Source organism: Geotrypetes seraphini, chromosome 2 (genome assembly GCF_902459505.1).
Source record: "Geotrypetes seraphini chromosome 2, aGeoSer1.1, whole genome shotgun sequence".
Taxonomy (NCBI): Eukaryota; Metazoa; Chordata; class Amphibia; order Gymnophiona; family Dermophiidae; genus Geotrypetes; species Geotrypetes seraphini.
Window position 1 is genome coordinate 269,597,529 of NC_047085.1, and position 20,106 is coordinate 269,617,634.

The following is a 20,106-nucleotide window of genomic DNA, read 5'->3' on the forward strand; positions in this document are numbered from 1 at the left end:
GGCACAGTCCATGCTCGTGCCGAATAACTGCTCTTGACAGAAAAAAAGGGGCGTAAAAGAAAGAAATTATTTTAAAGAAGTAAATTATAGAGATGTTACAGTAGAAAGCTGCCAACCTTTGAAAAAGGCCAGCAACCAAAAAATGTAACTACTGCTTCACAAGCCATCACCACGGATGGAAGTGGCCTTTGATGGAAAAGTTCTCTTTCTTTTTTTTTTTTTTGTTTGTTAAAGAAAACCAGAATAGAAAATAAAAAAGATGCAAAGCATAAAGGCAACAAAAACTGAACGGAGTTCAGTGTAAACAAACTTCTTTCCTGCATGGAAATTGAAGAATTGAGGGGCACCAGCTAGCGTTGGGCGGGAAGGCACTCGCACATGTGTGGTACGGGCAGTCACAAAGTTTTTCAACATAAAGTGACAGTTCACTTGCCAAACTGTTCATACCGGGATCTGTGGATGATGTCACCCATATGTGAGAATTTGCTGCCTGCTTGTCCTAGGATAACTGTTGTTACCACATCCTCTGGCAACAAGTTCCAGAGCTTAACTATTTATTGAGTGAAAAACTGTTGCAGTAACTGAGATAATTTATAGTGATTTAAGGAAACATTCCTGCTAGACTACATGTCCACATATCTTTTAGCAGGTCACAAAGCCATTCAGCCCCACTATGTAGTCAGTGGGGTCAGGACCAACACCTTCTCCCTCACAACTCTCCCACCTTCTGCTGCTGCTGCTTTTCCAAAGCAGCAGCAAACTGAAACAGCAGCTGCAGGACCTTCCCATACATACAATGTCATGGAAAATATTTGCTCACAAAAAATAAAGTTTTTGTTTACATGAACTCAGTCCTTAAAGGGAATATTGCTCAGAACCTTCAGAGCTGTCATTGCTATAGCCAAATGGTGAAACTTTGAGACACGATAAAGGTAAAAAAACCCCGCCTCTTAACACATTGTTATATTAAATTGTTCAGTTATTAAATACAGTACTTAAGGCAAAACTACATTCTACAGTACTGATCTTTTCATTTCAATTTGTGACATTTCAAATGAAACCACTAAATACATTATTGAATTATTTTAAACCAAGGTTTTATGGGAAAAGGATGGTTTTGCACATTACTACAACACATGTGCTAAATTCTTTTTCCAAGTATCTTACAGAAGGTTCATTCTTTGATATGACAGTCTGGGAGTTTAAATAAGAATGTGCTTTAATAATGTAATTTGCAACAGCATAGCTTTCTGAAACAGCTTAGTTATTTTATAATTTAATAGGCTAAATTTATTATTTTAAAAGTAATTTCATTTTTACAGCATTGTTTTTCAGGTGCTATTAGCAACTGCAATTAAGGCTGCATGGCTACACCGCATAGCAACTGAAAGTTGCTGCAGGGTACTGATTACAAGAATTAAAATAGTGTGCATTGGCTCACTGCTGCTTCGCAGCAGGAAACCTCACTCATAATTCCTTTGCATCTAGTCTCAGCAGGAGAAGATTGACAGCATTGAAGACCATGTCAACACTGCTGCTGTGAATGTTGAAGAGGGAACCAAAAACCTAGGGAAGGTAGGGATCTGCTCCTGCTGGTGAATCAATGGTACTCTGACTGCCAGCAATTTTCTGTATTAACCCAATTGATTTGTCGTCTTTAGTGCTGAGGGAACCAGCAATTAAGGAAATAAGGAAGAAATAACACATGGGTAGAGGGGGAAAAAATCAGCCTCTGCTGTGATATTCTTTCACATCTATTCTGGCAGGAGCAAATTTTTGTTAGAAGAATGGTATGCTGAACTTAGTAATCCTAACATGTTTTTGCTGTTAGTGAGATACCCTTTTAGTACATAGCTAAATGATTGGTTAACTAGAATATAATGATGGTGAGAGTAAACAGATGATACATAATTATATGTAATACTGTATTACATTTGTGGCACTAGCAATTACAGCACCCAAGAACTTGCATTTTCAACTTAGAAATACTTGCATAAAAGCTTTTGATTGCCTTACATACTTGTTTAAAATGTTTAATGTAAAAGCAGTCTGTATGAACATTTTTACTAAATTATCAACATTTAATAAATATACTGTATAAGAAAAAACAGCATAAAAAAGCATATGTTAATGCTTTCTAAAATCTTTTCCCCTTCACAGGCTGTGAAATACAAGTTGGCAGTTCTGCCTGTGGCAGGTGCACTCATTGGTGGAGTGGTAGGGGGTCCTATTGGCCTCCTGGCAGGCTTCAAAGTGGCAGGAATTGCAGCTGCACTTGGTGGTGGGGTGTTGGGCTTCACAGGTGGAAAATTGATACAAAAAAAGAAAGAGAAAATGATCAAGGAGCATTCTTCCAGCTGCCCAGAGCTTCACAGCCAAGATGAAAAAAAAACAGACTAAGGAAAGATCAGTATCTACAACTGGAGCACCAGGCTTACAATATTGTCATGATTACTTAATTGTACGTTTTTGCTTAAAAAAGGATGACTTTTTAATTTCTATACTAGGTCTGCAAATCATGCTTATAAAGAACAATGCCCTTATGTTTCTTTAAATGCATAGTACTTAAATTAGGCCATTAGAGCAGCGACTGAAATTTTCTTAACAGTTTAGTGCCTTTTTAAATGTCAGCAATCAGAACAGAACCTTCATAAGTGTTTCACATTAAATAAACTTCTTGTATAGACATTGTTTTATTTACATGTACAATAAAATCAATTATTTATATTCAAAACAAGACTTCTTTTCTAGCCTTGTATAAAGTCTACAAATATTTTCTATTAAAAAAACCCAAAATAAAAAGGTGTCTAAATACAGGGGCAAAATTCATGTTCGAACCAATAAAATTATAATAGATGATAGCTTATATGTTTGAAACTTATCCAATATGTTGCACAAAAGTCTGCTACTCATTTCACCCGAGAAAAAAAAATAAAAAAATCAGTAAAACAAAACACTATGAAACAATTCTTTATTCCCCACTGAAAGTTCCCAGAATATACCCCTCTTAATTATGAGAACCATGACAATAGATATCATCAAAACTGTGCTCAATGGGATGAAGCTCATAGGTATTTTTCCCCTCATGGACTTTGCACCAATTTTCAAAATGAAAATATGCATGTACTTTTTGTTTTGAAACTCACTAATTGCAAGCACCCATGGAGAGTAAAAAAAAAAAATCTCCTATTAGAATATCCATAAAGTCTTATTTAAATGGGGTAGTGCAAGTTAACAGCATATTTCTGGTAATGACACCTTCATCTGGTTTATAAAACAAATTAATGTGTGATCAGAAATAGAAATAGGCCTTATCTCTTTGTTGTATAATCAGAAACATAGAAAGGTCTCAGCCACAGGGCCCATTTTTTTTCCTGTGGGCTCTGCTGCAAATAACATGAGTTAATTAATCAGACACCCATCCATAGTGACCCTCAAAACAAAAATGTTTGTACAGATTAGGGGAAGAAATAAACAATTTCATAGCTTTATCAGTTTATCCCCAAATAAAAAATAAACAGAATTATGAAAATATAGGTTTACTTTTCCACCACACAGAAGTCAATGTTGTTTTAAAGGCTTGCAATATTATTACTGTATTTATAGCTCATCTCGATCCCTTTTCAATATAGTATATCTGTATTCACTAGGTGCTAACTTCTGGAATGAACTCTCTGGTGGACTGCTTGCTATGTCTTGACTTTCCTGTAATAAAACACAAATATACATTATACTGATATCTTAATAAATCACCATTCACTTAAAAATGCTGCGTAACTCTTCATTGCAAACCTAACTATACTGCATTATTTGCATTCAGACTTTTAATATAAAAAGGTTACTCAGGTTTGAGTAGATATGTTGTCAATAGTCTGCCCTTCGTTTTAAATCGTTTTGTTTTGTTTTAAATTCATCTGCAATTTTAAATCCAGTTTTAAATACTTTTTTTCATATTTGTAAATCACTCATAATTTGCTCAGAGCAGATGTACAACAAATAAATGCAACATATAATTACATTATATATATATATATATATTGATTCATAATGTATTAAAATTAACTTATATTTAGAATAATTTATAACGACCCTTTATGTGACACATACATAACCCACAAATTCCCTTTTAAAATTACTCCAGAAGAAATATATGCACATATTTACACCTGCTCTGAGGCATATGTAAATTTGCCATTTCATTTTACCCAGTGATTCATTAAGATAAACAAAAGTGCAAATACTGCCCATTCCACAACTCTGGGAAAGCCTCTGACTTGTCAGGAAATCTTATGCATATACAAGTTGTATGTTTATTATTATTATACACTCCAAGCAACCCCCAAATATTTTTCATTTCAAGAAAATTATGAGCCTCAGCCCAACCACTCCACTGCATCAAATATCTTTCATAGCCGGAGCTTTATGTGGTAATTTCCACATCGGCTCTTTTCTTTTAATCTAAATCTTAATTGTTTTATTAAAGTGTAAAGTGCTTTATCATTTCATATTTACTGTAATTCATAGATAAATTAGAAATCCTCTATAATAAAACCCTAAGCGCGCATGCACACTTAGGGTTTTGTGATCCCTGCCACCGTGCTGTGTCCCTCCGTGCCGAATTCCATTTCCAGCGCATGGGGCGGCTTGCGACAGCGATTTCAGCAGCGGTTTGACTCCTGCACTGCTGGGATGCCTCTTCTCACCCCCCGACCAGTAAATGCAGCAGGATATCAAATGGCGGGTTATTGAACCCACATGAAGGGTGGATGGGAGGTAATGTAGAAAAAACTTTAAGTCGGGCTACACCAATCAGGAGCTGCTTTGACACGCAGCTCCTGATTGGTGTAACCTGACTTTAAAATGCGAATGAGGGAGTCCACGATTCGTGAACCCTGAATTCGTGGAGGAACACTGTACATATTTTCTCCAACATTGTCCAGAGGCTTTCTGCTGGTATGGTCTCCAGAACAATTGCTCTGCTTTCCTTTAGGTTGTATAGTTTTCAGCAAGTTTGAGTTATACAGCATACAAACACCCACCCTATTTTTGTGAGCCTGTGTGAACAGTGAAGAGTTTGGACACCATGCAGAACAAACTCAAGAGCCAAATGATGCTGGAAAAAAACAGAACAGCTGTCCCATGCAGTCTGCCCAATAGTTACATGTATTATATGTAAATACATGATTAAATTAGTCTTTTTTGTGTGCGTCTTTTTGAGCCATGTAACAATTAAGAGCTTTGTAATAATTCCCCTTTTTGAGGTATACTGTATCAAGGGGGTCCCACTCTATGTTTAGTGCTGCCTGTTTAGTTTTATCTTTTACTACTGGGAAGGCAGACAGACTTTGGCCAAATAAATACATGTTTTAAAAGCTTACACTCTTGCTTGATCTCTGGGTTTGTCATAGTTGTGCAAGTCTCTGCTCTGGTTTGACTTTTATACTGAATATCTGTAGTACCTACAGGAAGACTCTGGCAAAACTTGGGGGCATTTAATTGGGGGAAATTAATTAAAAGGCTTGGAACTTGAGCCTACTGTGATTTGTTATGATATGAGAATATATGTAGTAATTGTGCAGTACTTACATGGATAAAGTTTGAATTATAAGAGATTAAGGTATTGGTACAGTATTGCTTAACATTATTATGACCTTTTACTAAAGGCCTGTGCTGTGCAGATGTATCCTGTTTTTCTATTTTGATGCAGTCACTAATGAATAAATTATGTAGTAAGTAGATTTTAGTCTCAGAGATACAGTGGCACAGTACATGGCTATACATGACTAGTACTATAGGAGTATGTGTGATTAGTAATTTGCAGGTGTTTTGGGGTCCGAGAGGCAGTCAGAAGATACTGGCTGGCCAGGTTCCAAGGCTTGTTGAGGCAGAGTATCTCCGTGTAAGCTTTTCAGCTTCCATCTTGTAGCTCCCAGCACATAGCATGGCACAGTAACAGGCTGATAGCCTGTGATATCAATTGGGGGGGGGGGGGTGTCTCTACAATCAGGATTTGGGTGGTTTGGAGGTTAGTCCTAGGTCCCCTACCCAAAAAATTTAAAATCACCATTTTAAACATTTTCGGTGTGAATTTCCTGGGCCATTTTAGCGCTAAAATCATTCCAAGGCCAACTTGGATTTTCTCAATTTGATTTTGTTTTTTTTTTCCATTTTTTGCCTCAAAACATTCATTTTTTAAAGAAAACAGGTCAGATGGACTCCTCAGGGCAGAATATTTCAGATTATGCCCTAGTTGTGGTGGATGGCTGTCGGGCTAACATCTGTGTTCAATGTGCCGGGTGGAGGGGGCATTGGCTTTGGCCCCTTGTGCGGGTTCTAGCACGGAGACACCATCATCCAAGGGCTGTCTAAAAAGTCCAAATTAGGGCCAGGGAGCAGCATAAGTGTGACTCTGGCAAAATGCAGCCATGATTCCATGTTGAAAGCCTGCAAAATCTCCAAGAACTCTAAGCAGGGTTGAGAGGGGGCCTCTGCCTCTCAAAGGCAAAGTTTTCCCCCATATTTTATTAATGTGTTGTTTCATGTTTATTTGGCTAACAAAAGTTCACCAAATCTGCCTACCACGGTGGCCTTGTTAGTGCTGGGGGTCCACAGTCAATTGCTGGCTGTATCTGCTCTTAGTTTTGTATTTCTGTGCTTTTATTTATACTGTAGAGTCCAGCCCTGAAAATTCAAGGTATTTCTGACTTGTATCTGGGTTTTGTTACCTGCTGGATGATTGTTCCTTCTTTTTGTCTTTTTCCTATTTCTTAGATTCTATTCCTATCCTTGAATATTATCTTGTTGTGTGTGCCTACTTATGTTTTTCCTTGTTTGAGACTTGTTCATGTCATGCTACAAGGTAAAGTGTTGTTAAAATTGCTTTGCTACATACTAAAAATGAAAAGCTGTTTCACATGCCTTGTTATATTGAGAATAGCATGTCACATAGAAACATGATGGAAGATAAAGGCCAAATGGCCCATCTAGTCTGCCCATCCGCAGTAACCATTATCTATTTCTCTCTCTATGAGATCCCATGTGCCTATCCCAGGCTTTCTTGAATTCAGACACAGTCTCTGTCTCTACCACCTCTACCGGAGACTGTTCTAGGCATCTACCACCCTTTCTGTGATTCATAGATAAATTAGAAATCCTCTATAATAAAACCTCTACCGGAGACTGTTCTAGGCATCTACCACCCTTTACCCTTAGTCTGTAAAAAAAAAAAGAGTCCTTAGATTACTCCTGAGTCTTTCACCGCTTAACTTCATCCTATGCCCTCTCATTCCAGAGTTTCCTTTCAAATGAAAGAGACTTGAATCATGTGCATTTACATCACCTTGGTATTTAAATGTCTTATCTCCTCTCTCCTACTTTTCCTCCAATGTATACAGATTGAGATCTTTAAGTTTTTCCCCATACACAGTGGCGTACCTAGGGTATGTGGCACCCGGGGCCCATCATTTTTTGACACCCCCCCCCCATCTATATGAAAAATATGATTTTTAGTACCAATCTACATATCGCACCACAAGAGTGTACCTAGGAAAAGGCTGCATCTTAAACACTGCAGTGAGCACTAGAACACCAACACATACATTGTAAAACTAAACAAGCCAGATCCCGCACAGTCAATTGGTCCTGTAGTCAATGCCAACTGAAAACTATGTCTTTTTCAGAACACACAGAACAGAGATACACCCTCGCCCAAAATGGAATAATCACAAACTAAAAATAGAAATATGTAGACAAAAGTTAAACTGATCCGCCAAGAAACCAGACCCTGGATACAATGCAACACCACAAAAAACAGTAACACATGTCCTCTAATACAGTGCAAAATATAAAGACAGTAGATGTAAATTTGAAAAAACTGATACATAACAATCACCACTTTATAAATTAACAAATAAAAATAAAACAAATAATGAGAAATAAAAAAATACCATTTTATTGGACTAATCCCCGTAAGCTCGGTCCCCATCCCCGCAAACCACCTGATTCCATCCACACAAGCCTTGAATTGTTTATATTAAAGTATAAAAAGAAACAATATTCTGTACAATTGTCAATTTATAAATCAGCATCTTCTCCCCACTCTCTTCCCCATTTCCCTTCAGCATCCTCAGCCCACTCTCTCTCCACTTTCCTTCAGCGCACGCACATAAAAACAAGCAAGTAATTTTATATCATTTTCATTCTATTCATTCATAGAAATTAAAGTCTAGATAATGCCAGTCACATAACAAAACATGATTTTACAAAAATAATTCCCTGCAGTCAAGCCTGCAAGGATTACTAGATGTCTTTCAGCAGTTCCCCTCCCTCCCTCCCCCTTACCTTTGTGGCCAAGTCAAAATGATCTACCAACAATAAAATTTTAAAAACACAAAGCACGCTGTACGCAGAGAAAATGTTAATTATCATTTATATTCCGCGGGGTTTCAAAGAGGTCAAGGCAGATAACTTTATGCAATGTCACCTCAGTAACAACTATACAAAAATAGACAAATATTCCCCCTCCCTTTTTACTAAACTGCGATAGCGGTTTTTAGCGTAGGGAGCTGCGCTGAATGCCCCACGCTGCTCTCGACGCTCATAGGCTCCCTGCGCTAAAAAACTCTATTGCGGTTTAGTAAAAGGGGGGCCATAGTGCAAAATATAGACAGCAGATATAAATTTTCAAAACGGACACCTTTTGATCACTAAGTTGAAAATAAAATCATTTTTCCTACTTTTTTGTCTGGTGATTTCATGAGTCTCTGGTCCTTCTTCTGGTCCTTCTTCTTTCTCTCTCCCCCTGGCTCCCCTCTTTATTTCTGCCTTTCTTTCTCTCTCCTCCTGGCCCCCCTCTTTCTTTCTGCCTTTCTTTCTCTCCCCCTTGACCCCCCTCTTTATTTCTGCCTTTCTTTCTCTCCCCTTTGTCCCCCTCTTTCTTTCTGCCTTTCTTTCTCTCTCCCCCTGGCCCTCCTCTTTCTTTCTGCCTTTCTTTCTCTCCCCCTTGACCCCCTCTTTATTTCTGCCTTTCTTTCTCTCCCCTTGGTCCCCCTCTTTCTTTCTGCCTTTCTTTCTCTCTCCCCCTGACCCCTCTTTATTTCTGCCTTTCTTTCTCTCTCCCCCTGGCCCCCCCTCTTTAGTTTTTCCTTTCTTTCTCTCTCCCCCTAGCTCGCACAAAACCATCGTGCCGATTTCTCCACTTCCACGATTCTTTCCCTACCCTCACCCCCAAGCCAGCAGCCGATTTCTCCCTGCTCCTTCCCCGATGTCCTGATGTCCTGAACTTCATCGGGCAGCAGCAGCATTCACAATTCACTGCTGTTGCCCGCTTCAGGCCTTCCTCTCTGTCGGGTCCTGTCTTCATGAAAACTGGAAGTAGGCAGGACCCGGCAGAGAACAAGGCCTGAAGCCGGCAACAGCAGCGAATTGTAAACGCTGCTGCTGCCCGAAGAAGGTAATGGAGCACCGAGGCAGTCCGCTTCTCCCCCCTCCCAGCCGAACCCCCGCTGACCCTCCTATCTCCCCCCCCCCGTGAACCTTTCCGACCTTCCCAGCGAGAGCAGCAAACCTCCTTCGCGGCTTTCTCCTCCCTCTGCCGCGTTACTGATGACGTCATCAGTGATGCGGCAGAGGGAGGATAAAGCCGACGCTACTGGAGGGAGGTTTGCTGCTTTCGCTGGGAGGGTCGGAAAGGTTCACTTGGGGGGGAGAGATAGGATGGTCAGCGGGGTTTCGGCTGGGAGGGGGGAGAAGCGGTCTGCCTTGGTGCTCCAAGGCCTGGCGCCATTACCTTTTTCGATAATGGCGCCGATGCTGCTTTCGCTGGGAGGGTAGGAGCGCGATAGGGACCGGGCCAGCTGTGCACCCCCCCCCCTAAGGCGGCACCCGGGATGGACCTCCCCCTCGCCCCCCTTGGTACGCTACTGCCCTGGGGAAACAGCCTGCAACAAGATCGCGCGATGCCAGAGATCTTTGCCTGCTTCGGCTGTTTCCTCCGCCGCGGTCCCGCCCCTCCTCTGACATCAGAGGAGGGGCAGGACCGTGGCGAGGAAACAGTCGAAGCAGGCAAAGATCTCTGGCATCGCGATCTTGCTGCAGGCTGTTTCCAGACGCGACACCCGGCGCAGGGGGGAGAAACTGGACCGGACCGGGAGCACCCCCTCAGGGCTTGGTACCCGGGGCGGACCGCCCCTCCCGCCCCCCCCTTGGTACGCCACTGCCCATACACCTTACGACGAAGATCACTCACCATTTTAGTAGCCTTCCTCTGGATCGACTCCATCCTTTTTATATCTTTTTGAAGGTGCAGCCTCCAGAATTGTATACAATATTCTAAATGAGATCTCACCAAAGTCTTATACAGGGGCATCAATACCTCCTTTTTCCTACTGGCCATACCTCTCCCTATGCACCCTAGCATCCTTCTAGCTGTCGTCGTCACCTTTTCAACCTGTTTCGCCACCTTAAGATCATCACATGCAATCACACCCAAGTTCTGCTCTTCTGTCGTGCACACAAGTTCTTCACACCCTAAACTGTTCTATTCCCTCAGATTTTTGCAGCTCGAATACATGACCTTGCATTTCTTAGCATTAAATTTTAATTGCCAAATTTTAGACCATTCTTCAAGCTCTGTCAAGATTTTCTTCATGTTATTCACACCATCCTGGGTGTCTACTCTACTGCAGATTTTGGTATTATCCCAGGACAAGCAGGTAGCATATTCTTGACTGATGGGTGACGGCACTGACGGAGCCCCGGTACGGACAATTTTAGAGTGATTGCACTCTAAGAACTTGGAAACTTCTAGCAGGCCGCACCGCGCACGCGCGAGTGCCTTCCCGCCCGACAGAGGCACGCGGTCCCCAGTTTCTTAGTTTCCGCGGAGCTAAGAAGACGTGTCTCTTTCAACGGCTGTTGAAAGATTTTTTTGTAATTGCCTTCCCGCTCGCGTAAACCCTTTTGGAAATAAAGTTTCCTTTATTTCTTTTCTTTTCTTTAGTTTATAAAAAAAAACAAAAACTTAGTTTTTTCTTCATTTCTTTCGGTTCGTCCCGGCGGGGCCTGTTGCCATCATCGAGGCCTCGGCCTTAGATTTGGCAGAAGCCGTTTTCACTTTCATGCCCCCTCAACCCGGGTTTAAAAAATGCCAGCGATGCGCTCGACCAATTTCACTGGCAGACCCGCACAACTGGTGTCTGCAGTGTCTTGGTCCTGACCATCGAGCGTCCACCTGCACCCGCTGTGCGACTTTAAAGAAGAGAACTCTAAAAAACCGCCAGATCCAACAGCGGTTGTTATTTGGCGCCAAGATGTCTGATTCCGCAGCACCGGCACCGACATCGGCCCCATCTCAGTCAGCACCTACTTTGTCGACACCGCGCGATACCGCGCCGGTGTCGCACCCCGCAGGTAAGCCGGCTAAGAAGCCTTCCCCGTTGGAGCATCCTCTGGTCTCAGTAGCAGCGAGTCCAATCCTGCCGACCTCGAGGCGCCCACGGAAGCGCTCCGCTCCTATTGAGGTGAGCCCCTCGACATCGGGTTCCTCATCCTCGGAGCGTAGAGCGGCACCACAGGTACCGCAGAAGAAAAAGGCGGTACCGGTGCCTTCGCTGGACGAACGAATTGCTGCTGTCCTGCAAGTGCAACTTAAGCAGCAGTTGCAACAACTCCTTCCCGCACTTTTGACACCGAGCCTTCCAGTCCCGGTCCGGTCTGAGCCACCGGTACCGACAGTGGAGCGCCCTCTTTTATCGGCATCCACTTTGTCGGTACCGGTTCACACTGCTTCCTCGACTTCGATGCCAATCTTAGCACCGGAATCGAGAGCTCAACACCAGGCGGTGCAGACTTCGGTACCGACGCAGCATGTCACATCTCCTGGTACCGTGTCTATGAGGTCGGGTAAGTCGGCGCGCAAAACCCGACACCTGGAACCCTTCACTCCGGAGTCTCGAGACCGTGGCTCTCAGATTCGGGACCCTGATTTGTGGGGTGACTCTGAAGAGCCCTTTCTGTCTGAGGGTGAGTGTTCCTCTGATGAAGAGGATCAACTTGTTGCTGATCCCTCTTCTAAACAGGATTCCACATCTTTTACCTCTTTCTTAAAAGAAATGTGTGAATCTCTTTCTATTCCCTTGGAGGCTGAGTCGAAGAAATCCAAGGCATTCCTTGATGCTCTGGACTTTGACCAGCCTCCAAGGGAATTTCTCAAACTTCCTCTCCATGACATCTTACGAGAGACTTTTTATAAGAATTTAGAGACTCCCCTGATTGTACCAGGAGCTCCTCGTAAATTGGACTCCTTATACAAGGTTATCCCTATTCCTGGTTTTGACAAACCTCAGCTCCCGCATGAGTCTCTGTTGGTAGAATCCACACTTAAGAAATCAGCGGGAGCTAGTATGTATGCCTCAGTCCCTCCTGGCAGAGAAGGAAAAGCCATGGACAAATTTGGCAAACGTTTATATCAGAATGCCATGTTAGCCAATAGATCAGGGAACTACGCTTTTCATTTTTCATTTTATTTAAAGCACCTCATTCAAAACATGGCTACTTTTGAAAAGTACCTCCCTGACCACAAGAAATCTGCTTTTCATGCCTGTTCTTCCTCTCTTCTCCAGTTACGCAAGTTCCTAGTTCGGTCAATTTATGACACTTTTGAATTGACTTCTAGGGCCATGGCTATGTCTGTTGCCATGCGTCGGTTGGCATGGCTCAGAGTCTCAGAACTCGATGTAAATCATCAAGACCGCCTAGCAAATGCTCCCTGCTTGGGGGATGAGCTCTTCGGAGAGTCCATGGATTCCACTACACAAAAGCTATCTGCCCATGAGACTCGGTGGGATACTCTCCTGAAGACTAAGAAAAAGACCCCTCCTGCTCGGCCTTTTCGCCATCCATCTGCCTACCAGCGCCGCTATGCTGCCCGTCCCTTGCCAACGGCTACTCAACAGCCTAGACGTCAGCGCCAGCAACAGCGACAACCACCTAGGCCAGCCCAGCAGCAACAGGTGAAGCCTCCTCCACCACAAAAGTCTACCCAACCCTTTTGACGTGATTCTCCAGGGCATAGCCAGTATTCCACCATCTGCCCATCTCCCTCGACCCATAGGAGGACGTCTTTCTTGTTACATCAGCCGTTGGGAGAACATCACATCGGATCAGTGGGTCCTCAACATCATCCACCACGGCTACTCTCTCAACTTTCAGACACGTCCTGCACAAAGTCTGCCAAGAGAGTCTGCTTTGAACACCTCTCAGTCTTCTCTCCTTCTTCAGGAGGTTCAATCCCTCCTCCTCCTGAACGCCATAGAGGAAGTTCCTCTAGATCAGAAGGGGCAGGGATTCTACTCCCGTTATTTTCTGGTCCCCAAAAAAACAGGAGATCTCGGACCCATTCTAGATCTTCGCGATCTCAACAAATGCTTGGTCAAAGAAAAATTCAGAATGCTTTCTCTGGCCACTCTTTACCCTCTTCTCTATCAGGGCGACTGGCTATGCTCCCTCGATCTCAAAGAGGCATACACTCACATTCCGGTCAATCTGGCCTCCAGACAGTACCTCCGCTTCATGATCAATCATTGTCATTACCAATACAAGGTGCTGCCCTTCGGTCTTGCCTCCTCTCCAAGAGTATTCACCAAATGTCTAATTGTGGTGGCTGCCTTTCTACGCTCTCACCACCTTCAAGTCTTTCCTTATCTGGACGATTGGTTAATCAAGGCCAATTCATCTCAAACAGTGCTCCTGGCCACCACCCAAACCATCCTGTTTCTACAACTTCTGGGGTTCGAGATCAATCTACCCAAATCTCATCTCATCCCCACTCAGAAACTTCAATTCATTGGAGCGGTGCTGGACACAGTCCTCATGAGAGCATTCCTGCCGTCCAACTGTCTTCAAACTCTTCAATCTCTATGTCAGCAGGTGCTTCCACAAAGTTCCATCTCTGCCAAGCAAATGATGATACTCTTGGGTCACATGGACTCCACAGTTCATGTCACACCCCTCGCACGTCTTCACCTGCGCACTCCTCAATGGACCCTAGCTACCCAGTGGTCCCAAGCGACACATATCTGTGACATCATCTCTTCGTCAGTCTCTACAATGGTGGTTGATATCCTCAAATCTCTCCAGAGGTCTTCTATTTCATCTACCTCCGCATCAACTTGTTATCACCACCGACGCCTCCCCTTATGCCTGGGGAGCTCATTTGAACGAATTCCAAACTCAAGGACTTTGGACAGCCCAGGAAATGAAACATCACATCAATTTCCTGGAACTCAGAGCGATGTTTTATGCCCTCAAGGCCTTCCAACATCTTCTCTTTCCTCAGGTCCTCCTGCTGTGCACAGACAATCAAGTTGTGATGTACTACATCAACAAGCAGGGTGGGACAGGCTCTCGCCTCTTGTGCCAGGAAGCCCAGAAGATTTGGGCTTGGGCCACAGATCACCAACTATTCCTGAAAGCTATCTACATCCAGGGAGAACAGAATTCCTTAGCAGACAAGCTCAGCAGAATTCTCCAGCCTCACGAGTGGACACTCGATCCTTTGACTCTTCAGTCCATCTTCGCTCAGTGGGGCACTCCTCTTTGCAGCTCCTCACAATCACCAGCTGCCCCTCTTCTGCTCCAGACTCTACTCTCCTCACCGTCTGACAGCGGATGCATTTCTCCTCGATTGGTCCAATCTGTTCCTGTACGCTTTCCCTCCTCTGCCTCTCATGTTAAGAACCTTGTTCAAGCTCAAGAGGGAACGAGCCACCATGATTCTGATTGCTCCATGGTGGCCCAGGCAATATTGGTTCTCCCTTCTAATTCAACTCAGTTCCAGGGAGCCTTTTCTTCTTCCACTGTTTCCGTCTCTGCTTATGCAACATCAGGAGACCCTTCTGCATCCCAACCTCCAGTCTCTGCACCTGACAGCTTGATATCTCTCGGGCTGACTTCGAATGATACTCTTTTGTCTCAGCCCGTTCGCTCCATTCTGGACGCATCCAGGAAACCGGCCACTCTGCAATGTTACCATCAGAAGTGGATTCGATTTTCTTCCTGGTGTCTTCTTCATCATTTTGATCCCACTTCCCTCGCAGTGGAGACGTTGTTGGATTATCTTCTTTCTTTGTCTGACTCTGGCCTCAAGTCTACTTCCATCATAGTCCACCTCAGTGCTATTGCGGCTTTTCATGAGCCAGTTCATGGAAAACTCCTTTCAGCTCATCCCTTGGTGTCCAGATTCATGCGGGGTCTTTTCAATGTGAAACCACCTCTTAAAGCCCCTCCTGTTCTCTGGGATCTCAATGTAGTTCTTTCCGCTTTAATGAAGCCTCCATTTGAACCTTTGGCTACCGCTTCTTTCAAGTTTCTCACTTGGAACGTACTTTTCCTTATTGCTCTTACCTCTGCCAGGAGGGTCAGTGAGCTACATGCACTAGTTGCAGATCCACCTTTTACTGTCTTTCATCATGACAAGGTGGTTCTGCGTACACATCCAAAGTTTCTCCCTAAGGTTGTCTCTGAATTCCATCTCAACCAATCTATTGTTCTGCCTGTCTTCTTTCCGAAACCTCACTCGCATTCTGGAGAACAGGCTCTCCATACTTTGGACTGTAAGCGGGCTCTAGCTTACTATTTAGAGCGTACTAAGCCCCACAGATCATCTCCCCAACTCTTTCTGTCCTTTGATCCGAATAAATTAGGACGTCCTGTTACTAAACGTACGTTGTCCAATTGGCTTGCAGCGTGCATTTCATTTTGTTATGCTCAGTCCGGACTGACACTGGAAGGTTCTGTCACGGCCCATAGAGTTAGAGCTATGGCAGCATCTGTGGCTTTCCTCCGTTCCACGCCTATTGAGGAAATCTGCAAGGCTGCTACATGGTCCTCAGTTCACACTTTTACATCTCACTATTGTCTGGATGCATTCTCCAGACGGGATGGACACTTCGGCCAATCTGTTTTGCAAAATTTGTTTTCCTAATGGCCAACCTTCCCTCCATCCCTCTTTTTGTTAGCTTGGAGGTCACCCATCAGTCAAGAATATGCTGCCTGCTTGTCCTGGGATAAAGCACAGTTACTTACCGTAACAGGTGTTATCCAGGGACAGCAGGCAGATATTCTTGCGTCCCACCCACCTCCCCGGGTTGGCTTCTTAGCTGGCTTATCCTAACTGGGAACCGCACGCCTCTGTCGGGCGGGAAGGCACTCGCGCGTGCGCGGTGCGGCCTGCTAGAACTTTCCAAGTTCTTAGAGTGCAAGCACTCTAAAATTGTCCGTACCGGGGCTCCGTCGGTGCCGTCACCCATCAGTCAAGAATATCTGCCTGCTGTCCCTGGATAACACCTGTTAAGGTAAGTAGCTGTGCTTTATCTCCAAAGAGGCAAATCTTACCCAACAGCCCTGTAGCAATAACATTTATAAAAAAGTTAAAAAGAACAGGCCCAAGAACCTTGAGGCACATCACTGGTAACATCCCTTTCCTCAGATTGATCTCCATTGATCACTACCCTCTGTCATCTTCCACTCAACTAGTTCTTGACCCAGCCCGTCACTTTGAGACCTATCCCGATGGCACTCAGTTTATTTATTAAACGTATATGTGAAACACTGTCAAAGGCTTCGCAAAATCTAAATACACCATATCTAGCGCACTGCCTCTATCCAATTTGCTGGTCACCCAGTCAAAGAAATTGATCAGATTTGTCTGACAAGACCTGCCTCTAGTGAATCCATGTTGTCTCCAGTTCTGTAATCCACAGGATTCCAGAAATTTCACTATTCTCTGTTTTAAAAGTGTTTCCATTAATTTGCTTACCACAGAAGTCAGACTTACTGGCCTGCTATTCCCTACTTCTTCCTTACTTCTACTTTTGTGGAGAGGGACTACATCCGCCCTTCTCCAGTCCTCCGGTACCACTTCTGACTCTAGACAAGCATTGAAAAAGTCAGTCAGCGGAGCCACCAGAACTTAACTAAGTTCCTTCAGCACACTCGGATGTACACCATCTGGCCCCATCGCATTGTCTACCTTTAATTTAGCTAGCTCCTCATAAACACAGCCCTCTAAAAATCCTTATTCATGTTTGTCTTCTGTGGACCCATTCCCAGCGCTTCAGCCGTAAACACAGAACAGAAATATTTGTTAAGCAATTCAGCCTTTTCTTTATCAGCTTCTACATATTTCTCCCCTTCACGTTTGAGTCTCACAATGCCACTTTTTCACTTCTTCCTATCACTAATATATCTAAAAAATGTCTTGTCTCCCCATTTTACCGTGTCAGCTATTTTTTTCTTCCATTTGCATCTTTGCTTTCCTGACTACGCAACTAGCCTTCTCTTACCTTTCCAGATATTTTTGCCTGTCTTCCTCTTTCTGTGATCTTTTGTACAAAAGCTAACCTATTATTCCTTACAGTCTCAGCTACTATTTTTGAGAACCAAAGTAGCCTTCTTTTCCTCTTATTTTACTTACTTGCCTCACAAAAAGCTTTGTCCTTTCAGTTTTGCCCACTGCATTTCCACTCCTTCCAGACATTCCCATCCAGACAACAATTTCTTGACGTAATCCCCCATCCGAACAAAGTTAGTTTTTTAAAAGTCATAAGAACATAAGAATTGCCGCTGTTGGGTCAGACCAGTGGTCCATCGTGCCCATCAGTCCGCTCATGCGGCAGCCCTCTGGTCAAAGACCAGTGCACTAACTGAGACTAGCCCTATCAGCTTACGTCCTTGCTCAGCAGGAACTTGTCTAACTGTCTTGAATCCCTGGAGGATGTTTTCCCCTATAACAGACTCTGGAAGAGCGTTCCAGTTTTCTACCACTCTGTGGGTGAAGAAGAATTTCCTTATGTTTGTAAGGAATCTATGCCCTTTCAACTTTAGAGAGTGCCCTCTCGTTATCTCTACCTTGGAGAGGGTGAACAACCTGTCTTTATCTGCCAAGTCTATTCCCTTCAGTATTTTGAATGTTTTGATCATGTTCCCTCTTAGTCTCCTCTTTTCAAGGGAGAAAAGGCTCAGTTTCTCCAATCTCTCACTGTATGGCAACTCCTCCAGCTCCTTAACCATTTTAGTCACTCTTCTTTGGACCCTTTCAATTAGTACCGTGTCCTTCTTCATGTATGGCGACCACTGCTGGATGCAGTACTCTAGGTGAGGGTGCACCATGGCCCAGTACAGCGGCATGATAACCTTCTCCGATCTGTTTGTGATCCCCTTATTAATCATTCCTAGCATTCTGTTTGCCTTTTCGCCGCCACTGCGCATTGCTCGGACAGCTTCATTGGGAGGTATCTCCAAGTACCGCCCCAGACATCCTGTATTCGTGCATGAGATTTTTGTTACCGACATGCATCACTTTACACTTATCCACATTGAACCTCATTTGCCATGCCAATGCCCATTTCTCGAGCTTGATTATGTCATGTTGCAGATCTTCGCAATCCCCCCTGTGTCTTCACTACTCTGAATAACTTCGTATCATCCGCAAATTTAATCACCTCGCTCGTCGTACCAACGTCCAGATCATTTATAAAGATGTTGAAGAGCCTGGGTCCAAGCACCGAGCCCTGCGGCACCCCCATTGGTGATGTTCTTCCAGTCCAAGTATTGTCCATTTACCCCCACTCTCTGTTTCCTATGCTCCAGACAGTTTTTAATCCACGTGAGTATTTCACCCTCGATTCCATGGCTCGCAATTTTCCAAAGTAGTCGTTCATGTGGAACCTTGTCGAATGCCTTCTGAAAATCCAGATATACAATGTCGACTGGGTCGCCCTTGTCTATCTGCCTGTTTACTCCCTCGATGAAGTGCAGCAAGTTCATCAAACAAGATTTTCCTTTGCTGAAACCGTGCTGGCTGGTCCTTTATCAGCACCTCTACCGTCTTTCCCGGTACCAAAGTCAGATTCACCGGTCTGTAGTTTCTTGGATCTCTCCTCAAACCTTTTTTGAAGATTGGCATAACATTTGCCACCTTCCAGTCTTCTGGAATATTTCCCAATTTGATCGACAATTGAACCTTTGCTTTTGAATGAGCCCTTGCTTTTGCTTTGAATGAGCCTTTTGCTTTGAATGAGCCCTTGCTTTTAATGAACATTTGCTTTTGAATGAGCCCTCTCTATACCCATTAATATTAAACCATACCATGCAGTGATCACTGGATGCCAGATGATAACCCAATGTAACATCAGAAACACTTTCCTCGTTTGTAAGCACTAAGTCCAGTATGACCCCATTCCACGTGGGTTCCATTACCAACTGCTAGAACAGTACTCCTTGTAGAGAATCCAGATCTCCCTACTTCTAGAAGACCCAGCAATAGGGATACCCCAATCAACAGTCGGCATGTTAAAATCACCTATTAGTAAAACTTCCCTCTTTTTAAGATATATTCTGAATGTCTACTTCTTCCGTCTGTGAAGGAGGCCTATATATCACACCAATGTAAATACGAGTCTATTCACCATTCCCTCTTCCCTGATTGATCCACAGTGCCTCTTCTTTGCCCTGCAGATCCTGTAATTGTGTGGCTTTGATATGATCTTTGGACAAGATGCAGGCTATGTTTATTATGTCAAGTATAAATGTGGTCAGTGTTACCACCCTTCAAACAAACCTAAGGACCCGACATGGTCCGTGTTTCAGTAAACATGCTTTCCTCAGGGGTCCAGGGTTGATAGGGTTTCAATTAAACCCCAATATAAAATGATAATAAACTTAGACCTGTGAGAGCTCTGGAGAGATTGCGCACCAATACACTTGGCCTAAGTTTATTATCATTTTATATTGCAGTTTAATTCAAACCCTATCAACCCTGGACCCCTGAGGAAAGCGTGTTTACTGAAACACAGACCGTTTCGGGTCCTTAGGTTTGTTTGAAGGGTGATAACACTGACCACATTTATACTTGATATAATAAACATAGCCTGCATCTTGTACATTTTGTCTGCAGTCCTTTTTGTTTTTGTTTGTTGAGCTATTTTCACTGCAGTTTCTGTTGGATTTTTTCTTTTGTTTTCTCTCTTTGATATGATCTTTAACATATAATGCTAGTCCCCCTCCTTTTCTTCCTACCCTGTCTTTCCTGAACAGATTGTAGCCTGG

General features: G+C 43.6%; 2 protein-coding genes across 5 annotated transcripts in view; one reads left to right on the forward strand and one right to left on the reverse strand.

Moving 5' to 3' along the window:
* STX17 (syntaxin 17) overlaps positions 1-3,220 on the forward strand; it is a 188,589-nt gene extending 185,369 nt beyond the window's left edge. For all 3 annotated transcript variants that reach the window (XM_033929654.1, XM_033929653.1, XM_033929655.1), the window contains exons 7-8: positions 1,489-1,575; positions 2,161-3,220. In XM_033929654.1, the coding sequence (XP_033785545.1) occupies positions 1,489-1,575; positions 2,161-2,400 (327 nt within the window). In that variant the 3' untranslated portion in view covers positions 2,401-3,220. The remainder of the gene's footprint in view (positions 1-1,488; positions 1,576-2,160) is intronic.
* Positions 2,958-20,106, reverse strand: part of ERP44 (endoplasmic reticulum protein 44) — a 236,659-nt gene continuing 219,510 nt past the window's right edge. For both annotated transcript variants that reach the window (XM_033929651.1, XM_033929650.1), the window contains exon 12: positions 2,958-3,705. In XM_033929651.1, coding sequence (XP_033785542.1) covers positions 3,601-3,705 — 105 coding nt within the window. In that variant the 3' untranslated portion in view covers positions 2,958-3,600. The remainder of the gene's footprint in view (positions 3,706-20,106) is intronic.